Source organism: Falco peregrinus, chromosome 5 (assembly GCF_023634155.1).
Source record: "Falco peregrinus isolate bFalPer1 chromosome 5, bFalPer1.pri, whole genome shotgun sequence".
Taxonomy (NCBI): Eukaryota; Metazoa; Chordata; class Aves; order Falconiformes; family Falconidae; genus Falco; species Falco peregrinus.
Window position 1 is genome coordinate 66536187 of NC_073725.1, and position 18020 is coordinate 66554206.

The following is an 18020-nucleotide window of genomic DNA, read 5'->3' on the forward strand; positions in this document are numbered from 1 at the left end:
AAGCTGATCAGCAGAAAAATCAGTAAAATTATTGCCACTGATATTTTACTTGTAGTTTTGCTAGAAGGGGAAGACATGGATGTATAAGAAATCTGTGGACTCCCTACAAACTTACTGGAAGGACTTTAAGAAGCAGAACCTCCTGTACCTGCCCTTTGGAGTTGCAGCATGCTGCCTGGCACATGAACGCAGGGTGTTGTCACAAGCACGTAACCTGCTTGGGTGCAGGCTCCTCTGCGGGAGGTTGTGAAGGCTGGTTACATGGAGTGCAAAGGACAGTTTTCTACAGCCCACAGTCCTCAGAGCACTTTCACAGTGAGTTAAGGAAAAGTCTATTAGTAAACAGACTGCACATGTACTTCAGGGTTTTTTTTTTCCAGACAGACTAGGATGGAGTTCAGTACTAATACCTGAAGAGTTCCCCAAGCTAGCACAATTTTAATACGAGGCTGCTACTTTCATTCACACACATAGCCATTTCCACCTCTTGAGGCACAGCTACCTGGAGAATTTAGGACCAAATAGCATTCTTGTTTGGATCACAAAAGCAGGAGAGGCTTCTGTCCAGGCTTTGCACCTTGGACACTCATCTGCTATGTGAGGCAGACTGTGCTATCTTTGTGTGCTAATTTGTTTTGAGCACGAAGTGAGAAACACCACAAAGCTGAGACAGACATTAAACTGGTTTCATACCAGCACTTTAACAATATCTGAAGCACTGTTCACCTCCTATAACCACCCCTGAGAACCTCACTCTTGCTGGGATGTATGAACAAGGTGCCCAGGCCAGCACTAGCACTAGGTTTGAAGCTGCACTTGTGTGAAGGCTGTTGTGTTTTTGGAGGAGTTTTGTGCCTATTTCTACTACAGTAAATGCAGTTTATTTATTAAAACAGGACCTCAAATTCAGTAAAAATCAAAGTCTTTTTTTTCCTGTTTTTCTTTTAAGAGATGACATTACAAACAAGCCATTACATAAAGACTTAATAACTGCAGAAGCACATAAGCAGAAGAGTCAGTTGTTTCTACAAGTTGCTCTACTTGTTCCATTATAAAAAACACATTTTCAACTTATGTTTCGTAAGCCAGTGGAATATAAAATAATAAAAAAACCAAAACACCAAAACAATCCTGTCCATCACAGAGTTATGAATAAGTTATCTTCATTTTTCAATTATATACAAAAGATACTTCCCAAAGGACAGTATAAGAAGAGTTTACACAAATAAAATGCTCATTCTGACTTCTAAGTACTATTTACATCATCCTGTACACGGGTCTTTCAGGTCTTCTGAGACCCTGAAAAGCAAGAAAGGAAGGTATAACTACACAAGCATAAGAGCAGGTTGCTTCCAGCAGTCAAGTTTCACCCCCTCAGAAGCAGGGACATCCTTACCTATAAGCAATTTAAAAGCTTGTTGTGAATATCTTCAAAGACTTGGTTATAAAGTTCATCTCTAGACTTCAGTCCATCTAAATAAACTGAAAGAAAAGGTTGGAGTCAGGCTGTAGGCTTTTGATCAGAACAAAATTTCTGTGGATTAATTTTAAAATATTTCAGACTATCAACCCAAATGATAGATTGTTAACTTGTTTTCCAATTGGAAAAACAGAACCAGTCTGAAAAACCTGTGGCCCACAGAATCTCTTATCCTATTATAATATAATGTGTTGTTGTATGGTTGGTTTTTTTTCCTGCCCCTCCCAAAGTGCTCTAGTATGAAACAAAGGGAAAAAGTTCCTAGTTCTAAAACGGCACATATTTATCTGGACAAAGTAGGCCAGGATTACAGCTTAGTAAAAATAGTGCCTTGCATCATTACAGTTAAATTTTCATTGAATTAAATTACTGTCTTCCTTAAAATCCACAGTACAATGCCAAAAGATTTGTATTTGGGGAGGCTTACCAACATCAACACCGCAGTCCTCCATTTCTTTCCTGTGTTTTAAGTACATGGGCCAGACGTGTCCGTCAAAGAGACCCGGTGGATCAGGAACGGTGTAGTTCCGTGTACTGCAAACCAACACGGAAGAACATCAGGACTACTGGGATTGTGCTGCATCCTGCACTCTGCTAAAGCCTGAAGTTAAATACAACTGAGCAGCTGTCAGATTACATAAAAGCTCATTGTCATCATCCAGTCTCTCATTGATACTGGTCTGTGTTTTGCAACAAGTTTAAGCACCCAAAGCGAATGCAGAAGCTACAGGTAGCTGATGAAGGCAAAGCAAGCAGTCTGAGGGTTTACTGACATTTGCGGGGGACGCATGCAACAGCTCTGCTCCTTTTGCACCAACGTGCTGATCTTCATAAAACCTGAAGGGGACTGCCAGATCAAGTTTCAGAAAATACCATATGAAAGTTTCTTTCTCCAGTTATATTAACTTTTCAACTGTAATTCTGATGTGACACCAATATATCCCATTAAGAGCACCGTAAAGGTAGCCTGAAGGCTTGCCTCCAGTAGTCTTTATTGGAAGGATTAGACTTGCATCAGAGAATCTTCTTACCTTCTCCTCCTTTTGCATTCATCGTATGGCACCGCCAGGTAGTAGCGTATGTCAAATAGGTCTATCAGTGGTCTAGGGTAGGGTAGAGAGAAAGAACATGTCTGGTTTTTTTTCCTGACACAGGAAAGTGTTAAATCACCCCGAAAGCCATAAAAAAAATCTGCCTCTCATATTAGGGTCTATTGCAGACAAGTGCAACTGTTTTCATTGCGACAGAAGCTCATGTACAGTAGGTTTGTTAGTAGCTATAAAGCATGGAGAATGCTGTTTTCTGAAGATCTGAATGGTATGCCAGGTACTTTTCCCACCCGAGTGCCTGCTACTACTTACTGTGGAAGATCAGACACTAGGCTGGGAAGACCTGGGGTGGGAATCATGCCTCTTTCTAGATCATTTCTAATTCTGCTTGCAGTAGGCCAGTCTAAGTTGCAATTTATCAGTCTGATATGAACTGACTTATCAAACCGTCTGGCCTGTTGTGCTGCAGCAAGCTGCCAAAACACGCATGGACACACACATCTGGTACAAGGCAGCTCACCAACATGTTCTTTTCCAGAAACACAGGGAGTTTGCTCTATGCTATTAGGCTGAAGAAAATAAACCCAGAAAAATCCTTGAAGCAGATCTAGTTTGAACATAGTGGGATTGCCAGTGCTTAATATAGTATGAACTGAGCAAGCCCCAGGTCTGTGGATGGAATACTCCCTCTGGACTATGGAGAGGCTCCTGTTAACGACATGGAGTGGTTCAGAAGGATCAGTAACCTTCAGGGAAGGTACCAAGGGTTACCTCCCTGGGGGCAGGCCAAGAACACCCGGCAGTTTGCCAGCACGATCTCCAGCTGGCCATTCTGGGTATGGCTAATCCGAGACTGCCATTTTACATTCAGTTTGGAAAGCCGGAATGGTGCTGGCTTGTCTTGTGGTACAGCTTATAAACAGCTCCATTTTTGCCAAGTGTCACGAACAGCTTGTTCTCTAGAGTTTTGTAAACAAAACTATAGTTTGGAGCCAAGAATCTTCTGCTCATTATGTTTATAGCATGCAATTTTCTTAAGTTTATGTATTTAGCCATTGGAAGTTTTCTCTCTTCACTGCTAGTCTGGTCTCCCCATCTTCCCGGCAAGCACTTTTCCCCCCCCATACAAAAAAAAAAAAAGCTCAGTCTTTGCTCCAACATACAATTAATTACTAAGCTCAATTTAGTCAGTGTTAAACAAGTACATGTATCACATGAGAGATCTATTCCTGAATTCCAGGAGAGATTCCAAGCAGTGAATGCAGAATGGATTATCTCCTCGTTCTCATCAACAACCTTTGCAGGTCAAGGCTTAGGCAGCGTGGTGGGAGACCAGGAGGGAAGCCTGTGCCTTCACTACTGGCTCAGTGTTTCCAAGTTCTGGTCTAAAGTTTTCCATGCCCTAGAGTTCAAGGGTGCAGCCTAAATGAAAACTTCCTTGAGAAAGTCACCTTGTGCGCCCCACTTTTGCCAGTATTTCCTGGTAAAATTTACATTTCACATGAGAAAAATTCCTCCCTGTGATACCTCAGAACAAGACAGGAAGGGTATATTAGTAAAGAGGAGGTTTTAGCCCTGGCACTAGAGATCTAGTGTTCTTCCCTGGCAAACCATTAATAGTTCCCCAAACCTTACTTGTAATTATAAAGCAGGAAGCCTTCAATGACCAATATATGGATATCTTTGGAGGCTGGCTCTTTAGAGCCAGGCGTAACATTCACCCCGTGGGAACGGGCAAACTTCACTGGGTTCTCAATCCATGCACGCACAGTGCTCACCATTGCCTCCATATCCAAGGAGTCCAACACTAGTTAGGAGAAAGGGGGTGGGTGGGGAAAAGGTATACAATCAAATACCATCAACCATAGTGGCTTGAAAGTATAAAATAGAATAAACTTGTAAAATTGAAATTACATAAATTTACTGTTAAATCTTTAATAATTAAAAAGAAATACTTAGGAAAAAATATACATTACTGCATCCTATAGCGAACACTGCTCTTACCATCCCATTGTTTAAAGCCGTCTTCCCCGACTTCTATTTGATCTTGTGGCTGAAATATAGTGAGCAATAAAACATTGCTGCAAACTCAGCGTGATCAGTTACCTAAGATCCGATCACAACCTGGATGCTACTGCAATACACAACAAAGCAAGTGTTCACTTAACAAAACAATTACAGACCCTGTTTGGACTATATCAAAGTTCCCATCCTTCACCAACCCCAAGAACTTTGAAAAGTTTTTCTTGGCCCAGTCAAGCCACTTTGGACAAAGAGTTCTAGGTTAATCGTTTGATAGGGTGTTATTAGCCAAAATACTATACAGGCCCCTGTTTATAAGTCAATGTATAAGAACTTAAAATGCAAATACAGTGTTAAGTAACTGCTAAGATTTCACATTCAAGAATAGCTATTTTAACTCCTAGCAGCTGTAAAAAAAAAAAAAAGTAGGATAGCATAGCATGACTTCTGGTCACTCGGTCACTAGCTTTACTTGTGCTAGCATCTGCCAGCTAAACCCACCCGTGAGAAGTCACACAGAATTCCTCCTCTACTTCAAGAGCTCACACCTGCCCAAATTTGTGTGTGAAGTTTCTGGCAAAGAAGCCCTTCCAAATGGGCGCTCCATTCTGTTCCATATGGCTCGTGCTCCTGCACAGGCGGGACAGACCAAGCAGGCAGCTGCCAGTGCTGGAGCACTCTGCACATCAGGGGTCAACACACAGCCACCTGAAGTACCTCTTGGACTTCCACGTGCAGTGGGGTCCAGGTATGCTGTAATTGCTGTGAAGTGGCTGTAGCCTACAAGGTTTAGTAACGTGGTTGTGCAGCTGCTTCCCCTGCTGCTCTCCCAGATGGGTCTTCCACTTTTGTGATTAGTAATCTTTTAATTGGGTTTCTCATACGGAGCTATCAGAACTCCCCAGTACAGCTGTCTGTCTTTATTTAAAGCAGCACAGGGATTGCATAAATCCTGAAGTATCATTTAGAAGCAACATTTTTATTTAAATACAATAAGGGAAACCCAATTATGGAGAAAATTACTTGTGCAGATTACAATAAATAATTTCTAACTTAAATCAGTAGTTCGACCCAAATTTAGATCTGTTGTTAAAACTAAAGGGAACCTTTAGAGAACAACCGTTCTGTGCTTGGCTGTGCCAAGCTCCGCTTCTGCAAAAGCTGGCAGATCCCCACATTTGCAAAGGTCAGTATCTCCTCGCCTGTCCAAAGCGGTTTAAAAAATTAAATATATATTTAAGAAAAAAAATTATTAGAAAGTCTGCTGCTCCTAAGCTGTCAAAATGTACTTGGAAAGCATGCATAAGTACATAAAACTTCCAGGGGGGGCCGGCACCGCTATCGCGACACGTACAAGCAGCGGTTAGTGTTTCGAGTAAGGGCAAGAGCTCCGCTTACCTTGAAGAAGTCATCTTGGTGGACCACGCAACAGTTGGGGAGCGCCTTGATGATCCTGTTGGTCAGGGTGGTTTTGCCACCGTTGGTGACACTGCACGGGGAAGGCGAGACAGCGGCGGGAGAGCCGCGTTAGAGCCGCAGGGCCCCGCCGAACCGCCCTGAGGAGACACGAACCGCCGCGGCACCCCGCGCCCAGCCCGTTTGAATTTCCCGCCTCACCGGCGCCGCGGCGCGCGCTGGCCGCCGATTGGTCGGCACCGCCCCTCGCCCCACCCCTTCCCCGCCACCGACTGGCTGGGCCCGGCGCGCGCGGGCGGGCAGGCGGGCTCGGCGGCGGCTCGCGCTGCTTCCCGCCCGCTCAACGGCTGCGCTGAGGGAGCGCGGGGCCGCGCCGCCATCTCCGCCCTCCTTAGAGCCGCTCCCCGGGCCGGGGAAGGTCAGGGGGGCTGCGCGGCTTCGGCCGCCCGCCACGGCACCCCCGGAGCGGCCTGCGGTGCCCGGCCGGCGCGGGGAGGTCTGAGGCGAGCTCTTAACTCACCCGCTGCCCTAAGGTGCCCCGGCTGGCCTTAGAGGCACCGCCCAGCAGCGCGAACAGCCGCCCGGGGAAAGGCCGGCGGGTAAGACGCGGGTTTATAAAGTGAGGTAGGAACGCGAGCAGCTCGCTTTTTCCCTCAGGGCGTGACTCAGACCTCCCCACACCCGCAAAGCCTGTTTTAATATAAAAGGCTTGACTAATCTTCCTTTCCGAAAGACAAGAGCTGTCAAGACAGCGCTTACTCCTAATTTTTTATTCAAAGGCTGTAAAAAAAGTCTCACGCGGCCTTTAACCCATGTTATTAACTCTAGGCCCTGCCCGGTGCCAGCGCTGCGAGCCACCGGCAGCCGGCAGGGGAGCGCCAGGCTCCGCCCGGCCCGGGCACACAGGCTGCCCTGCTCTGCCGGGGAAAGCGACCCTACGGTTCCAAATTAGTACATATAAATGGTATCTTCAACATAGAAAAATTATATACCAGCATCCCCGTTTTATTTGAATCAGGATTTCTTTCCTCTCTGTCTTTCAGAGCTTTTAAAAGCCTAACTTCATGCTGAAAACGTTCTTTTTCATAGTTGCAGCACATAATTTCATCAGACCTATAAGCTTACTTGAAATGAGTTTTTTTTTCCTTTGTCAGTGTACCTCCTGATCATCTCAGTTTTGTGTATGCCCCCCTGCAGAGCTCTCTAAGTAGCACAAAGAGTCAGCAAGTTGCATCATTTCTAGAGCCTTGTAATATTATAATGGCAGATTTATAATCTTCAAGTCTTACATTATCTCACACACAACAATTAAGTGGGAAGAAAAAGCAGTACATATATATATATACACAATATGAACAGGAACTTACCCTCCAATGCCTATGATGTATTTCATCTTCGCAGAGTTGCCTTCTTAGCAGGGATGTGGTAAGAAAAAACACAGGCTTAGAAACGCTGAAATTGCTTTCAGCGAAACAAGCCTACACCTGACCCTGCTCCCTCTCTTCAGCTCTACCCTGCCTTACTCTTTCATTGAGGGAAAAGGCGCGTTTGGCTCTAATTTATAGGGCCCTGCTGCAGTGCCCTTCCCGCCCTCCCCGGTGGCTCCCCGCCCCGCTTGCTGATGGAAAAGCCCTGTGACTATCATAAGCCCAAGATGTCATATTTTTGAGCCGGGTTTAGCCAATCCTCACCCCGGCAGATGGGGTCATGCGCGTTGCCGCCGCACCTGTTTCGGCACCCCTCACAGCCCCCCACTCCCCTGCCTTGCCTATAAATAGCTTTTTGGCAAGCTTTTCCTTTGCCTAAATTAGTAATAGGGTAGGTGGAAATGTCACCCCTTTCCACAATTCCTTTGGGAGTGCTGGGGAAGGTGCAGAGGTGTGTAAGGATATAATTAAGTGTTGGGTGTTTTTTTTTTTTCTTGAAGTCAGACAAGCTATGTCTTTGCCTTCCTCTTCATTTTTCCCAATTCCTATTTGATTATTTGAAATGCATTCAGCTATGTCATAAGAAGGATTTTTTTTGTTTCCCTAAACCAATAGGGAAGGCAAGGGATTTTTTTTTTTTTTTTTACTCCTTTTAGTGAGGCTGTTCAGAGAAAGGAATATGCAGGGGGTGATAAGTGAATCCATCTGGACCATTATCTTTTGAACCTTTCGGAGGAATTTTTTGAACAGCTAATTCTTTATACATAGATACAAAGTCATAAAATATTAGCTATCCAGAGGGCCTCCTTCTCTACAGTTTACTCATGTAAGGTAACACTTTTTAAGGTAAGTTAACTCCAGCTGGACTGCTTCCTTGAATAAATACCTCTCACCAATGTGGAACCTGTGCTTTAATTTTAATTATTTCAGATGCTCCTAAAATCAGGGCTGTCTTGAGAGATGTTAGGTGAAGGTAGTTAGCAACAGTTCTGAATGGTTTTTTTCAGGTGAATGTGATGTGAGGTATATAGTACCTATTTTTAAATAGTATCTGGTCTAATAGGGCTTAAATCATCCAGACTATTGTATGCCTTTGTTCTTCCTTTTTATAAAATCAGTCTATGGAAGTATTTAAAGACATACTTAAAGTTTCTTTGTCATACAGTGGTTTGTAAAGTAATTGTAGAAAGCTTAGTAGCACAATTATCTAGGTGTCTGGTGTCCTGTTCATTTTCTTTGCAGCTTTGGAGTCTGTAGAGCTGATCCTTGCATCATGATCTTGTACTGCTGGATATGTGTGTGGCATACGAGTGCTGGAGCAGAGCTTGCTCCCTGGCCGAAGGTGAAGGCGGAACTTGTTACAGTGGGATGATTTCAACTGTGTTCAAAGTAGTAGACAGCCATTATTTCTGTTCTAGTTTCTTTGTGGTGCCTCCATCATTTGGTTGCTGGCTACAAAGTATTATCCCTTGAGCTTTTCAGCTGTTAGAGCATAAAATCTGTATATCCAGAATTTAACCATCAAGAATGTGAGGACAGCGTTTTTGAAGGGAGTATTCCTAAAAATCCCTGCTGAGGGCAGGGTGGGGTGCAGCTCCAGCAGCACAGACCGTTGCTAATCCAGGCTACCGAGATGCACCTGGGAGCTCGCAGCTGCCTGGATGTGTGTGGGTACCTTTTGTGGAGCTTCCCCATATACAGCAGCTTTGGAGCTACTGAGGCAGGATGCTCCCTAGGGAGCATGATATCTACAGAAGCCTATAGAACATTCTGGCTGTTAACTGCATCTCTTTTGGCTCACATGGTATCCTATGGCTTAATCATCTCATAACTTATTAATATCCCAGTATTTTGTGTATACCTTTTCCTCAATTTGGGTAATTGTTTGGCATCATGAAATTTTACTCAGAACAACTTCTCCCAAGCTGTTTTTAACTTGAATTTTTCTGCTTCTATTTCAGGACTGAAGAAGGGTTTTGTGGCCTAAAATTTTGTGTTTTTCTTACCCCAGCTATGGCTGTTGATCTAACAAAAGATGTCACTTTCCCCTGCAAAGCTATTTTATGTTCACCAGCCACAAGATCGAGGTCCAGAGCTTTGATAAAATGAGCTGATCATGAATAAACACAGACTGCAAATTAGAAGGTTATTAACTGCCAGAGGTGTAAGATTCTGGAAATCTCACAGTGAAGATGTTGAAGGCAAGAAAATAAATTGGTTTTAAGGAAGAGCCTGGTAAATTTGTCAATGGGATTATAGCAAATGATCTTTTCCAGTTTATTATGCTGTCTTAATTCTGTGTGCTTAATGAATAGACCTCAGCCAGTGTTTCCACTATAGTTATTTATGGTCAACATTAGTACAAGATTTGACTGTTCCTGGAGACATCACTTGCAAATTATACTTTCATCATCATTTCCAAGGTAACTACGTAAAATAATCGCTCTAGAGAAATTCTGAGCTTGAATTCTTGAATATGAAGGAGACATGACTCTCGGGGAAGTTAATTTCCAGCAGCTGCCCATCACTTTAAGCACAGCATGGGGAGTCACCACATCAGCCTCTCAGCTGGTGCATATTGTCATTCTGCACTGAAATGGAGCAGTGCTAATTTACATGAACTGAAAATTCAACCTAAGATTAGCCCTCTGCTCCAAGTTTTTATGCCATTTATTGTGTTTCTCTTCTGCCCATGAGCTGGGAAGGTGTCTTGGGTAAGAAAGCAAACAGTGGGTTACTTCAGTGTTTATTTTACTACATTGGACCTTATGTACTAGGCAAAAACTGGGAGACTTGGAAGTTGTATGCAAGTTAGGAGGGGACACTGGTCTCTGCTACCTCTGATCCACTCCTCTGTGCACTGGAGTCATGCTAATCCAAATATTTTGGGAACGTGCCATCCCTGAGGTGAGTAAAAATGGTATTCTGCCCTGTTGGATTTATGAATGTGCTTCAGAAATACAGGTTGGGTTTTTGCATGGGAAAAATGAGTATTTGGCCTAAGATGTATCAAAAGAAACAATACATTTCACGGGTAGATAGCAAACAAAAAATAATTATGGCAGTAGCAGCAGCAGTTCTTTCTATTTGGCTGAGTTGTCTGAGATCAGTGAATTCTGGAGTAGTGAAGTCCCATTGTCCCTGTAAAGAATGTTAAAGCTCTGTTTCTTCTGAAAACTGGAGGAATAAAGGACAGAAGGCACATTTTTTTGTTGTTGGTTTGGGGATTCCCCCCGCCCCCCTTCCCCCAAGCTCACAGTTGCAAAACTCATTCATGCAGCCCTTGTGTAAAAGCTCATTTTTTAAAACCTTTTCTTCGTGGTCCCTCAGTGCTCCTGAGGATGTGTCTGGCTTTTCCTGAGTTTGTTTTTAAGCTACTTGACGTGGTTTTTCAATCACCCATATTCATACTCATGCACCAAACATCCAGCAAAATAGTATTCACCCACATAGCTCAAATTCTCAGATTCCTGAATGGCCTCAGACTTGCTGTTCCTTTAGGCAGTGGCATGTGTCTGCCTGTATTCGGAGATCTCTGGCATTTCAGCTGTCTGCTTCCCTAAGAACAAAAAAGACCTCGTGCAAAAAAACTGTCTGAAATGAATGTGACAGTTACACTGACCAGCTACAACAAACTTTACCCAACTTTTAAAAATATGTCTATGCAAATGCCAAGTGTTCATAAATGCTATTTTTAGCAAGTTATGTTAGCCACATTTCTCGGCGAGTTATGTGTTGGTCATCTGAAACTTCCTTTTTTTGGGGCATGTTTATCCTGCAGATACGTTATCTACTTGACACTTTACTAATACAAATACCATTCATCAGTGTGCTTCAATCAAAGATAGAAAATGTTCCCTCCCTTCACATTATTTTTAGAATGTTTACTAAAAGTTTAATATTAATCTTTGTTAAAACTAAGATAAATTTGACAGAAGCCAGTTTGATATTCATGGAGCAGCCATGGTATCATTTCCCTGGGACATTTTAGTTTTTGTGTGCCCACTGTTGCAGAATATGACTCATTTATTCTAAAGCTTTAGTTCAGAATTTAAATCCTTCACTAATCATAAGACATTGTCTATGGTATGAGGAAGGTTATGCCAAGGTTCCTTTTGATAGAGCCCTGGGGGAGGGGGCTGGATGAGACAGCATACCGATTAGTGAAGGAACAGTTGAAAGAATGAGAGCAATTTTCACTTGTGAATGTTTAAATTGTGGGTTTGTGTTTTCTTTCCAGATCACCGCGTTAGGTTGCTAAGAGAGTCCTTCTCCAAGGCTTTGGAGGCTGCTCATCTCTTGACAATGCAAAAACAGTCATACCTGCTCTGGAGGAAGGTAGCCTTTTGTTTCAAACAAAAATGAGGGAAAGAACATCATCACTGTGAACTGCCAGTGACTAGAAAACTAATAATAAAATCAGGCTAGTAGAATAACAAGCTTAAATAGTATAATGCTTAACTAGCTGGCATCTTGTCACAGTGCTATGCAGACTGGCTCACAGCCAGGAGCTACCACCGTCATTGGTGATATTTTCTTCCACTGCTGCAGCTGATCCAATGGCTGCCACTGGTGGCAGAGGGTCTGTAGTGCCGGAGGAGGCAGGGAGGCAGTGGCAGAGAGGTCACACTCTTGAGAATTTAGGCAAGATGGGATCGGCGAGAAGCAGCTGTGTGTGCAAGAAAACCACAGACGAAACTATTTTGGTATACCGTTACTCTGGGGGCATGGGATTAACCTGGAAAAAATATTCCAGAAGGAAGGAAAAGCAATGGGGCCTGAATGAAGGACAAGAGGGTAAGTGTAAAAGGAACAGGTTAAGAGGTAATCTGAAGTGAAGACTTTGAGGGAAGAGAAAACTGGAGCCCAAAGGCAGCCAGTTTATTGCAGCATAAGTCCAATCAGAGATGGAGAAATTTTTCTACATTCTCTGTTCCCAAAGTGTCAGGCTCTGCAGTTGTTTCACTCCCCATGCTCCGCTTCCCGAACCGTGGCTGACTGGAACCCTTTGGAGCTGTTGACCACAATGCCCCAAGAAAGGATCCTCCTTAGATTTCAGTCGCCTGTATAAGGATTTTTTTTCATGGGATCAGTGGATATAGAGGCAGAAATGAGTAAGATATGCAAGAAATGCTTCTATTTTATATCTATTTGGTGCCAGGTAACAACTGCAGTAATTCCAGGGGTAACTTTTTCAAAAGATGCCAGGCATTTCTAATGTCATTTCACAGCTGGTATATGTTTGTAGGTGTGTGACATTGTTAAATTAGTTAGTCCTGATCTATGTTGCTATAAATTGTAATGTCGGTAGCAACGAATTAGAAGCATTTTAAAAAAGTAATAGAATCCCACTTTTTGACTCTCTGGTTTATATTCTAGGAGAGGTAATGTCTAATCTTGCTCCCCACTCAATTGAATCTTGTGGCCAATGTAGAGTCTACTGATGGATGAAGGAGAGGAAGTAAAAACTCTAAGGTAGTTTGGAAAATGAAGAAGGATGGAGAAAGAATAAGGTTTGAAATAAGTGTTCAAGCTTTTCACAGCAAGCAGGCAGTGAAGAAGCTGAGCTATTAAGGTATGTTGTTGATGTGTGATGATTCACCCAGCACTCCAAAATATTCTGACAGTTTTTCAGGTATGTTTGACAGACTCTTCAAAATCAGTCTGAATAGGTAATAAACAGAACAACAGAGGGAAGTTTTCCTTTTCTTGCTCTTAAAAGCTCATCCTTGGCCATGCTGCTTCATTCTGAGCTTGTCAGGGCTAAGCCAGCTCTCAGATTTTGAGGTTTCCTGGTGCTCTGCCCCTTGCTACCCTGCTGTCTATGAAATTCCCAGGCTACAATCCTCCCACTCCACCACATTCTATCTGCCTGTTGGAGAAACTGTCTGTCCCAATGGGATTTCACGAGGGAAAACAGAAGCCTGTTGCATTGGTATAGCTGTTAAAAAGGAGCCTCAAGAGAACAAAGAATTCAGCTGGGTGAGAAAAGCAGGCAACCACAGGCTTCCTGTTTTTAGCTTTTATGTGTTGTTTGACCCTACCATGCCACCTGTGTGGGGTGCATTTCTGAGCAGGTTGTCTCTTAAACACTTCTACCAATTCTAAATGTTTCCAAAGATTTTTCTGCTCTTTTCTGCATTCTCAGCATTCCTTCGCAGCTTCTAACTGACTCTTCTTCCTCGCTGTTTCCACTTGCACTGTCCTGGTTCCTGCATGACTAGTTCCTGCTAGGTGCTTCAGTGCAGCCCCTGTCAGAACATCGTGCTGCACTTTAATTTCCTGTGTCACTCATACGGGACTTGGCGTATTCTGGGCTGCAGCCTTTCAGCTTCCGCTTGAAAGCGTCTTGCCACAGAGTCTGCAGCGGGTAGCTTGTCCTCTGAGTTATTTTGGCTTCAATTTGGGTTATTTTGAGATCTGTTTTAAAGAAACAGAGCATATCAGTTTTGAACCTCATATAGGATTTATATATAAAATATATACTCTAGTATACACTCTATTTCGATAACACCTAAGAAAAAACAGGGTGCTTCAGTGTGTTGGAGTTACTTATCCTGATACAATCCTGGGGTAAGAGACAGTTAAGTACACGCAGCAGGGTGTGCAGGGCTAAGGCTTTGTATTTTAGAAAGGAAATGCTATAAATAGAAGACAAGTTAATGAATACACATTTCTCTTCTTCCGCTCTTTGTGGTTCTCTTAATACCTGTGTTGCTACTCTTTTAGCCATGCTAAATATGTTCAGTACTGTGGTAAGAACAGAGCCCATGTTGCCTTTTTGTGCTCCCCTCGTCTGCCTTGGCTAGAGGTAGCTGAAGAAAAGGACAAAACGCTCCCTTCCCTAGGAGTGAGCTGCCTGCCTCCGTGGGCACCGTGACGTGGCTATGGGATCCACATCGGGGAGCAGAACAATTGCCTCCCATTTCCCGGAACTGGTGTACTCTCAGGGCTACTCTTGCTGTTTGATCTCATTTCAGGGGCACGGAGGTGCATCTGCCACAGCTGCAAGATGCCAGGAGCAGCTCACCAGACCAGCTCTGCCCCCAAGAAGGGGATAGTTCCAGTGACAGGGGAAGCTCATTTCTTACCTCTGCTCGAGTCAGCCTGAGGAAGGGGTTCATTCTGCTCAGCCACCTCCCAGTTCAAGGACTGGTGCCATCTGGAGCTGGCAGTGGGACAGCCAGGCTGAGCCCTCCAGCCATGCCTATTTCTGCCTATTGACATGGGCCACAACAGTGACAGCATGAACTGCGACTCGTGTAACTTGAAGATCTCCGGAGAGAGATCCTCGGCAGGGAGATGATCTTCACTGAATAAATTAAGTTGCTGTGGAGGCATTTTATATATAAATTTCATTCTCTAGGTGGATTTACTATGTGGCTGACATTTGTAAGACTAGTTTTGTTGTTAAGAGACAGACAGAAAAATGATACCTATCTTCAATTTTGCCCAAAGCTTGTTAAAGCCACACCATACATGGACTGGTTACTTTCATTACCAGTTTTATTTTGGTTTTTTTTTTGTTTTTGTAATAGGTTAAAACTTTGTCACACACTCTGTGTTCATATTGAAATTTCCCATGCTGAGTGACTGCCTCAGGCTAATGGGTTTTAGTAAGTTCTTGCTAAAATAAGTTGAGTACTTGTAATGAGTTTAGCAAAAAATCCCTGTTTTGATAATAGAGCTATACAATTCATTTATTTGTAGCTTGCTTTGGAAAAAAAAAATCCACAAAATTAGACTTACCCAGCAAGCTGCATTAAAAGAATGTTAACATTGCAGAATTAACACATCTATGAGCTAGGTGCCCTGTGTAAAAACATTTTCCGTTTATCATGTAATTAATGACTGTGTTGTAACACACAAACGGAAAGGGTTGATAGCTTTTTAAAGTCTTAAAATGGATTTTAAGAAATGTTCCTTCAACTGGATTTTTGTGGATGTGATCTTTTCAAAGAAGCTGTATTTGGAATTTAGAACATAGTTCACGGTGGTAGAATTACTAATCATTAACCTTGATTTATTTGACTGCAGTATGAGGTACAAACAACAATCAGGGGAATAAAAATTTTTGGCATTTAAAGAATGAAAAAAATGTTAAAATTGAGTAATATGCTGTGAGAAAACATCCTTTAATGTGAGGAATTATCCAGATATGTGAGACTGTGGGTTGTTTGGGGCAGGATGGGGGACACAGAGCAGGACAGAATCAAGTTTATTTTGTTGCAGTTCTGCTTGCTTGCAATAACACAAGGAGTCACTGTCTTTGCATCGGGGCCCAGTCAATCTTAGCTCAAGTGCTCTGCCAATTAGTTTTTCTCGAAGTTCTCTTCTGAGCATGTATAAGCAATATTTTCCAATTCCTACCCATACATTCTCTTTTCCTTCTGTTCCAGGTACAAAATCTTGTTCTTACAGTTCACATTTGGGCATCCTTAACTTTTACTTAGAGGCTGAGTTTTCTTTTGTGGCTGTTCTCTGATGGACTGAAAGAAAAAAAATACAACCTATCTAAAATGTATTTCAACTGGAATGTATTGGCTTTCTCTCCTGCTTCAAATCTCTTCTCAAAACTCAGCTCTTCAGCCGGCATTCCCTTGTTAATCTCCAGTCTTATGTTACTCAGGGAAACTGACTGCTTTTGATCACATTAGATTGTTAAACAAAAGGTCAAGTAAACAAAGTCTCAAGCATCCTGAGAAGTTAACCCAAGGTGACAAGTTGAACGATCAAAGTACTGAACTCCTACGTGCTAAAAAATGAGGAATGTTCCATCACTTTCTCTCTTTTTCACTTGCATTATCACTTCGTTTTCCTCCCCTAGGCTGTGATTCATTTAACTGGCAGTCTAAAAGATACGTGTGGAGTGTAAGGCTTGATATTTAGCTACATCTCTTACCAGTGGGGAGAGAGAGGCCTCACCACGGAGTGATTCATCCCATCCTAAGATAGGTGAAATCATCTCTTTTCATCAACTGTAGAGGGAACCTAAAACTCACTTAGACTCCATATCTAATTTTTAGATTGCTAAAATTAGGTGAGATGAAGCTCATCCTAAGGTTGTTGTTGAGGTTAGTTGTTTGGAGAAGATTCTAATTGTCTTAAGCTGGGAGTCTTGGTTTCTATCTGTGGCACATCATGATTAGCAGTGATGGCAAATGCCTCAGAACAGCCTATGCCATAATTAGCACGTTCTTGTATACTGCTTCATTGAGGAACCTCAGTCATTTCAAAGGGAAGAACAGTCACATCATGCACATGTGGGAGAAGTGATTTCCACTTGGGTGACAGTTTAGTTCACAACTTGTGACAGAATAGGTTTCAGTACTGAGAAGGAATGGGAAAATACTGACTTTTCATTCAAACTGCAGAAGTGAGGTCTAGGTGGAAAGTGATTTTATGTTTTGGAAGAAAGAGAAGCGTTTTTTCAACATTTTAAAATCACACAATATATGTGCTGTTATAATTTTTTTTCTGCCTTAAAATTAGAGCTGAGGGTGGAGTAAACGTAGGGTTCACGAAGACAGCATGCAATTTAGCTGGGTTTCAGGCACCTAATTTGAAGAAAATGAGTCATGAAAACTAACTGTGCGGCTGATGGAGAGCTTATAGTGTTTAAACTTTCATTAGGAAAACTTCCAGAAAATTTACCTGTCTTTCTCCTATTGATCTCAATCACAGGTGCTACCATCTTGATTAAAAGGGATAGATATGTACCTGGATCACACGTCCAGTTGCGACAAGGGAAGGAAGTGTCCCAACTCTTAAATCCACTGCAAGACTTCACCTGGTACCTTCAGAGCAGACCCGACCCACAGGATGAGCCATGCACCCCTCCCAGAGTGCTGCAGCAGAGCTTTGCAGGCACCTACTTAAGAAAAATGTAGCACTGGTATATTAAATGGTTTCAGAGCAATAAACTGTTTACCTTTAACTTTCCCATTCTGCCCAAACCCCTCAAACCAACAATGTAATCTTAATATATTTACAAGATTGTGGGGGGGTTTGGGTGCCTCTCTTCTCTGTCTTTTACACAGCAGCCAGTTGGCTGGTTTGCTTTTAATATGTCTCTTCTAGGGAATATTCTTAGCTCTTAAGGACTGCTAAATGAAATTAATAATAGAAAGTGGCAGTCAGTCAAATAGAGGAATATAATGTGGCTAATGGAAAACTACCGGGAAGGGTGATTAAAGGGTATGTTTTCTTTTGAGGAAGGATGTCTTGTCTTCTGATTGGGAACCTTTGTTGGTTTGGTCGGGTAGCAGCTAATCCCATTTCTTGTGGCATGGCGTAGTCATAACAGGGCGAGCTTTTGAACTGTGTCTGCTTGTTGGTTGCATTCTTTGCGCTTAGAGCTGGGTTTTGGCATACCTCAACCAAGACTCCCTGTCTCCTTTTTTGACAGCGTGGACCAGATTCCTTCATGATATGCCATTGATGCTGGTGGCCCTTTGGTGCAAAGCCATGTGAAATATTTTAACGTGTTTCATTCATAACCTAAAAACATGTGCCTACATCAGAGGTGCTGCAAAATAAAGTAACAACAGGTTTTTATAGCACGCTGCCTGGGGTTAGTAGCGTTCTGCTGTTACACCCCTGGAGCAACAGCTTCCTACATTGTTA

The 18020-nt window shown here is 42.8% G+C and overlaps 1 protein-coding gene and 1 long non-coding RNA gene across 12 annotated transcripts; one reads left to right on the plus strand and one right to left on the minus strand.

Annotated features, from left to right (window-relative positions):
* Nucleotides 1-905: 905 nt before the first annotated feature.
* NMRK2 (nicotinamide riboside kinase 2) lies at nt 906-7498 on the minus strand. 2 transcript variants are annotated; one of them, XM_005241697.4, is made up of 8 exons: nt 7335-7498; nt 5950-6040; nt 4534-4582; nt 4165-4336; nt 2512-2583; nt 1908-2014; nt 1397-1482; nt 906-1299 (listed from the first exon to the last, which is right to left on the minus strand). In XM_005241697.4, the coding sequence occupies exons 1-7, from the start codon at nt 7358-7360 to the stop codon at nt 1397-1399; spliced, it is 603 nt and encodes a 200-aa protein (XP_005241754.1). In that variant the 5' UTR covers nt 7361-7498; the 3' UTR covers nt 906-1299. The 2 variants fall into 2 exon arrangements, with proteins under 2 accessions (XP_005241754.1, XP_027648682.1); XM_027792881.2 differs by having other exon boundaries at nt 906-1325.
* On the plus strand, nt 6070-17956 carry LOC114013350 (uncharacterized). Of its 10 annotated transcripts, none has more exons than XR_008747315.1 (6): nt 7641-8240; nt 8637-8736; nt 9356-10301; nt 11635-11732; nt 12774-17289; nt 17803-17956. It is a non-coding gene; the product is annotated as an uncharacterized LOC114013350 (long non-coding RNA). The 10 variants fall into 10 exon arrangements; XR_003556272.2 differs by having other exon boundaries at nt 7647-8240; nt 12774-16349; nt 17079-17956; XR_008747312.1 differs by having other exon boundaries at nt 7648-8240; nt 12774-13764; nt 14375-17956.
* Nucleotides 17957-18020: the final 64 nt, after the last annotated feature.

Coding starts and splice junctions, on each gene's coding strand:
- NMRK2 (XM_005241697.4), bottom strand. CDS start 7,360: ATGAAATACATCATAGGCATTGGAGG. Junction 4,583..5,949: donor ACCAAGATGACTTCTTCAAG/GTAAGCGGAGCT, acceptor ACTATATTTCAG/CCACAAGATCAAATAGAAGT. Junction 4,337..4,533: donor CGGCTTTAAACAATGGGATG/GTAAGAGCAGTG, acceptor TCTCCTAACTAG/TGTTGGACTCCTTGGATATG.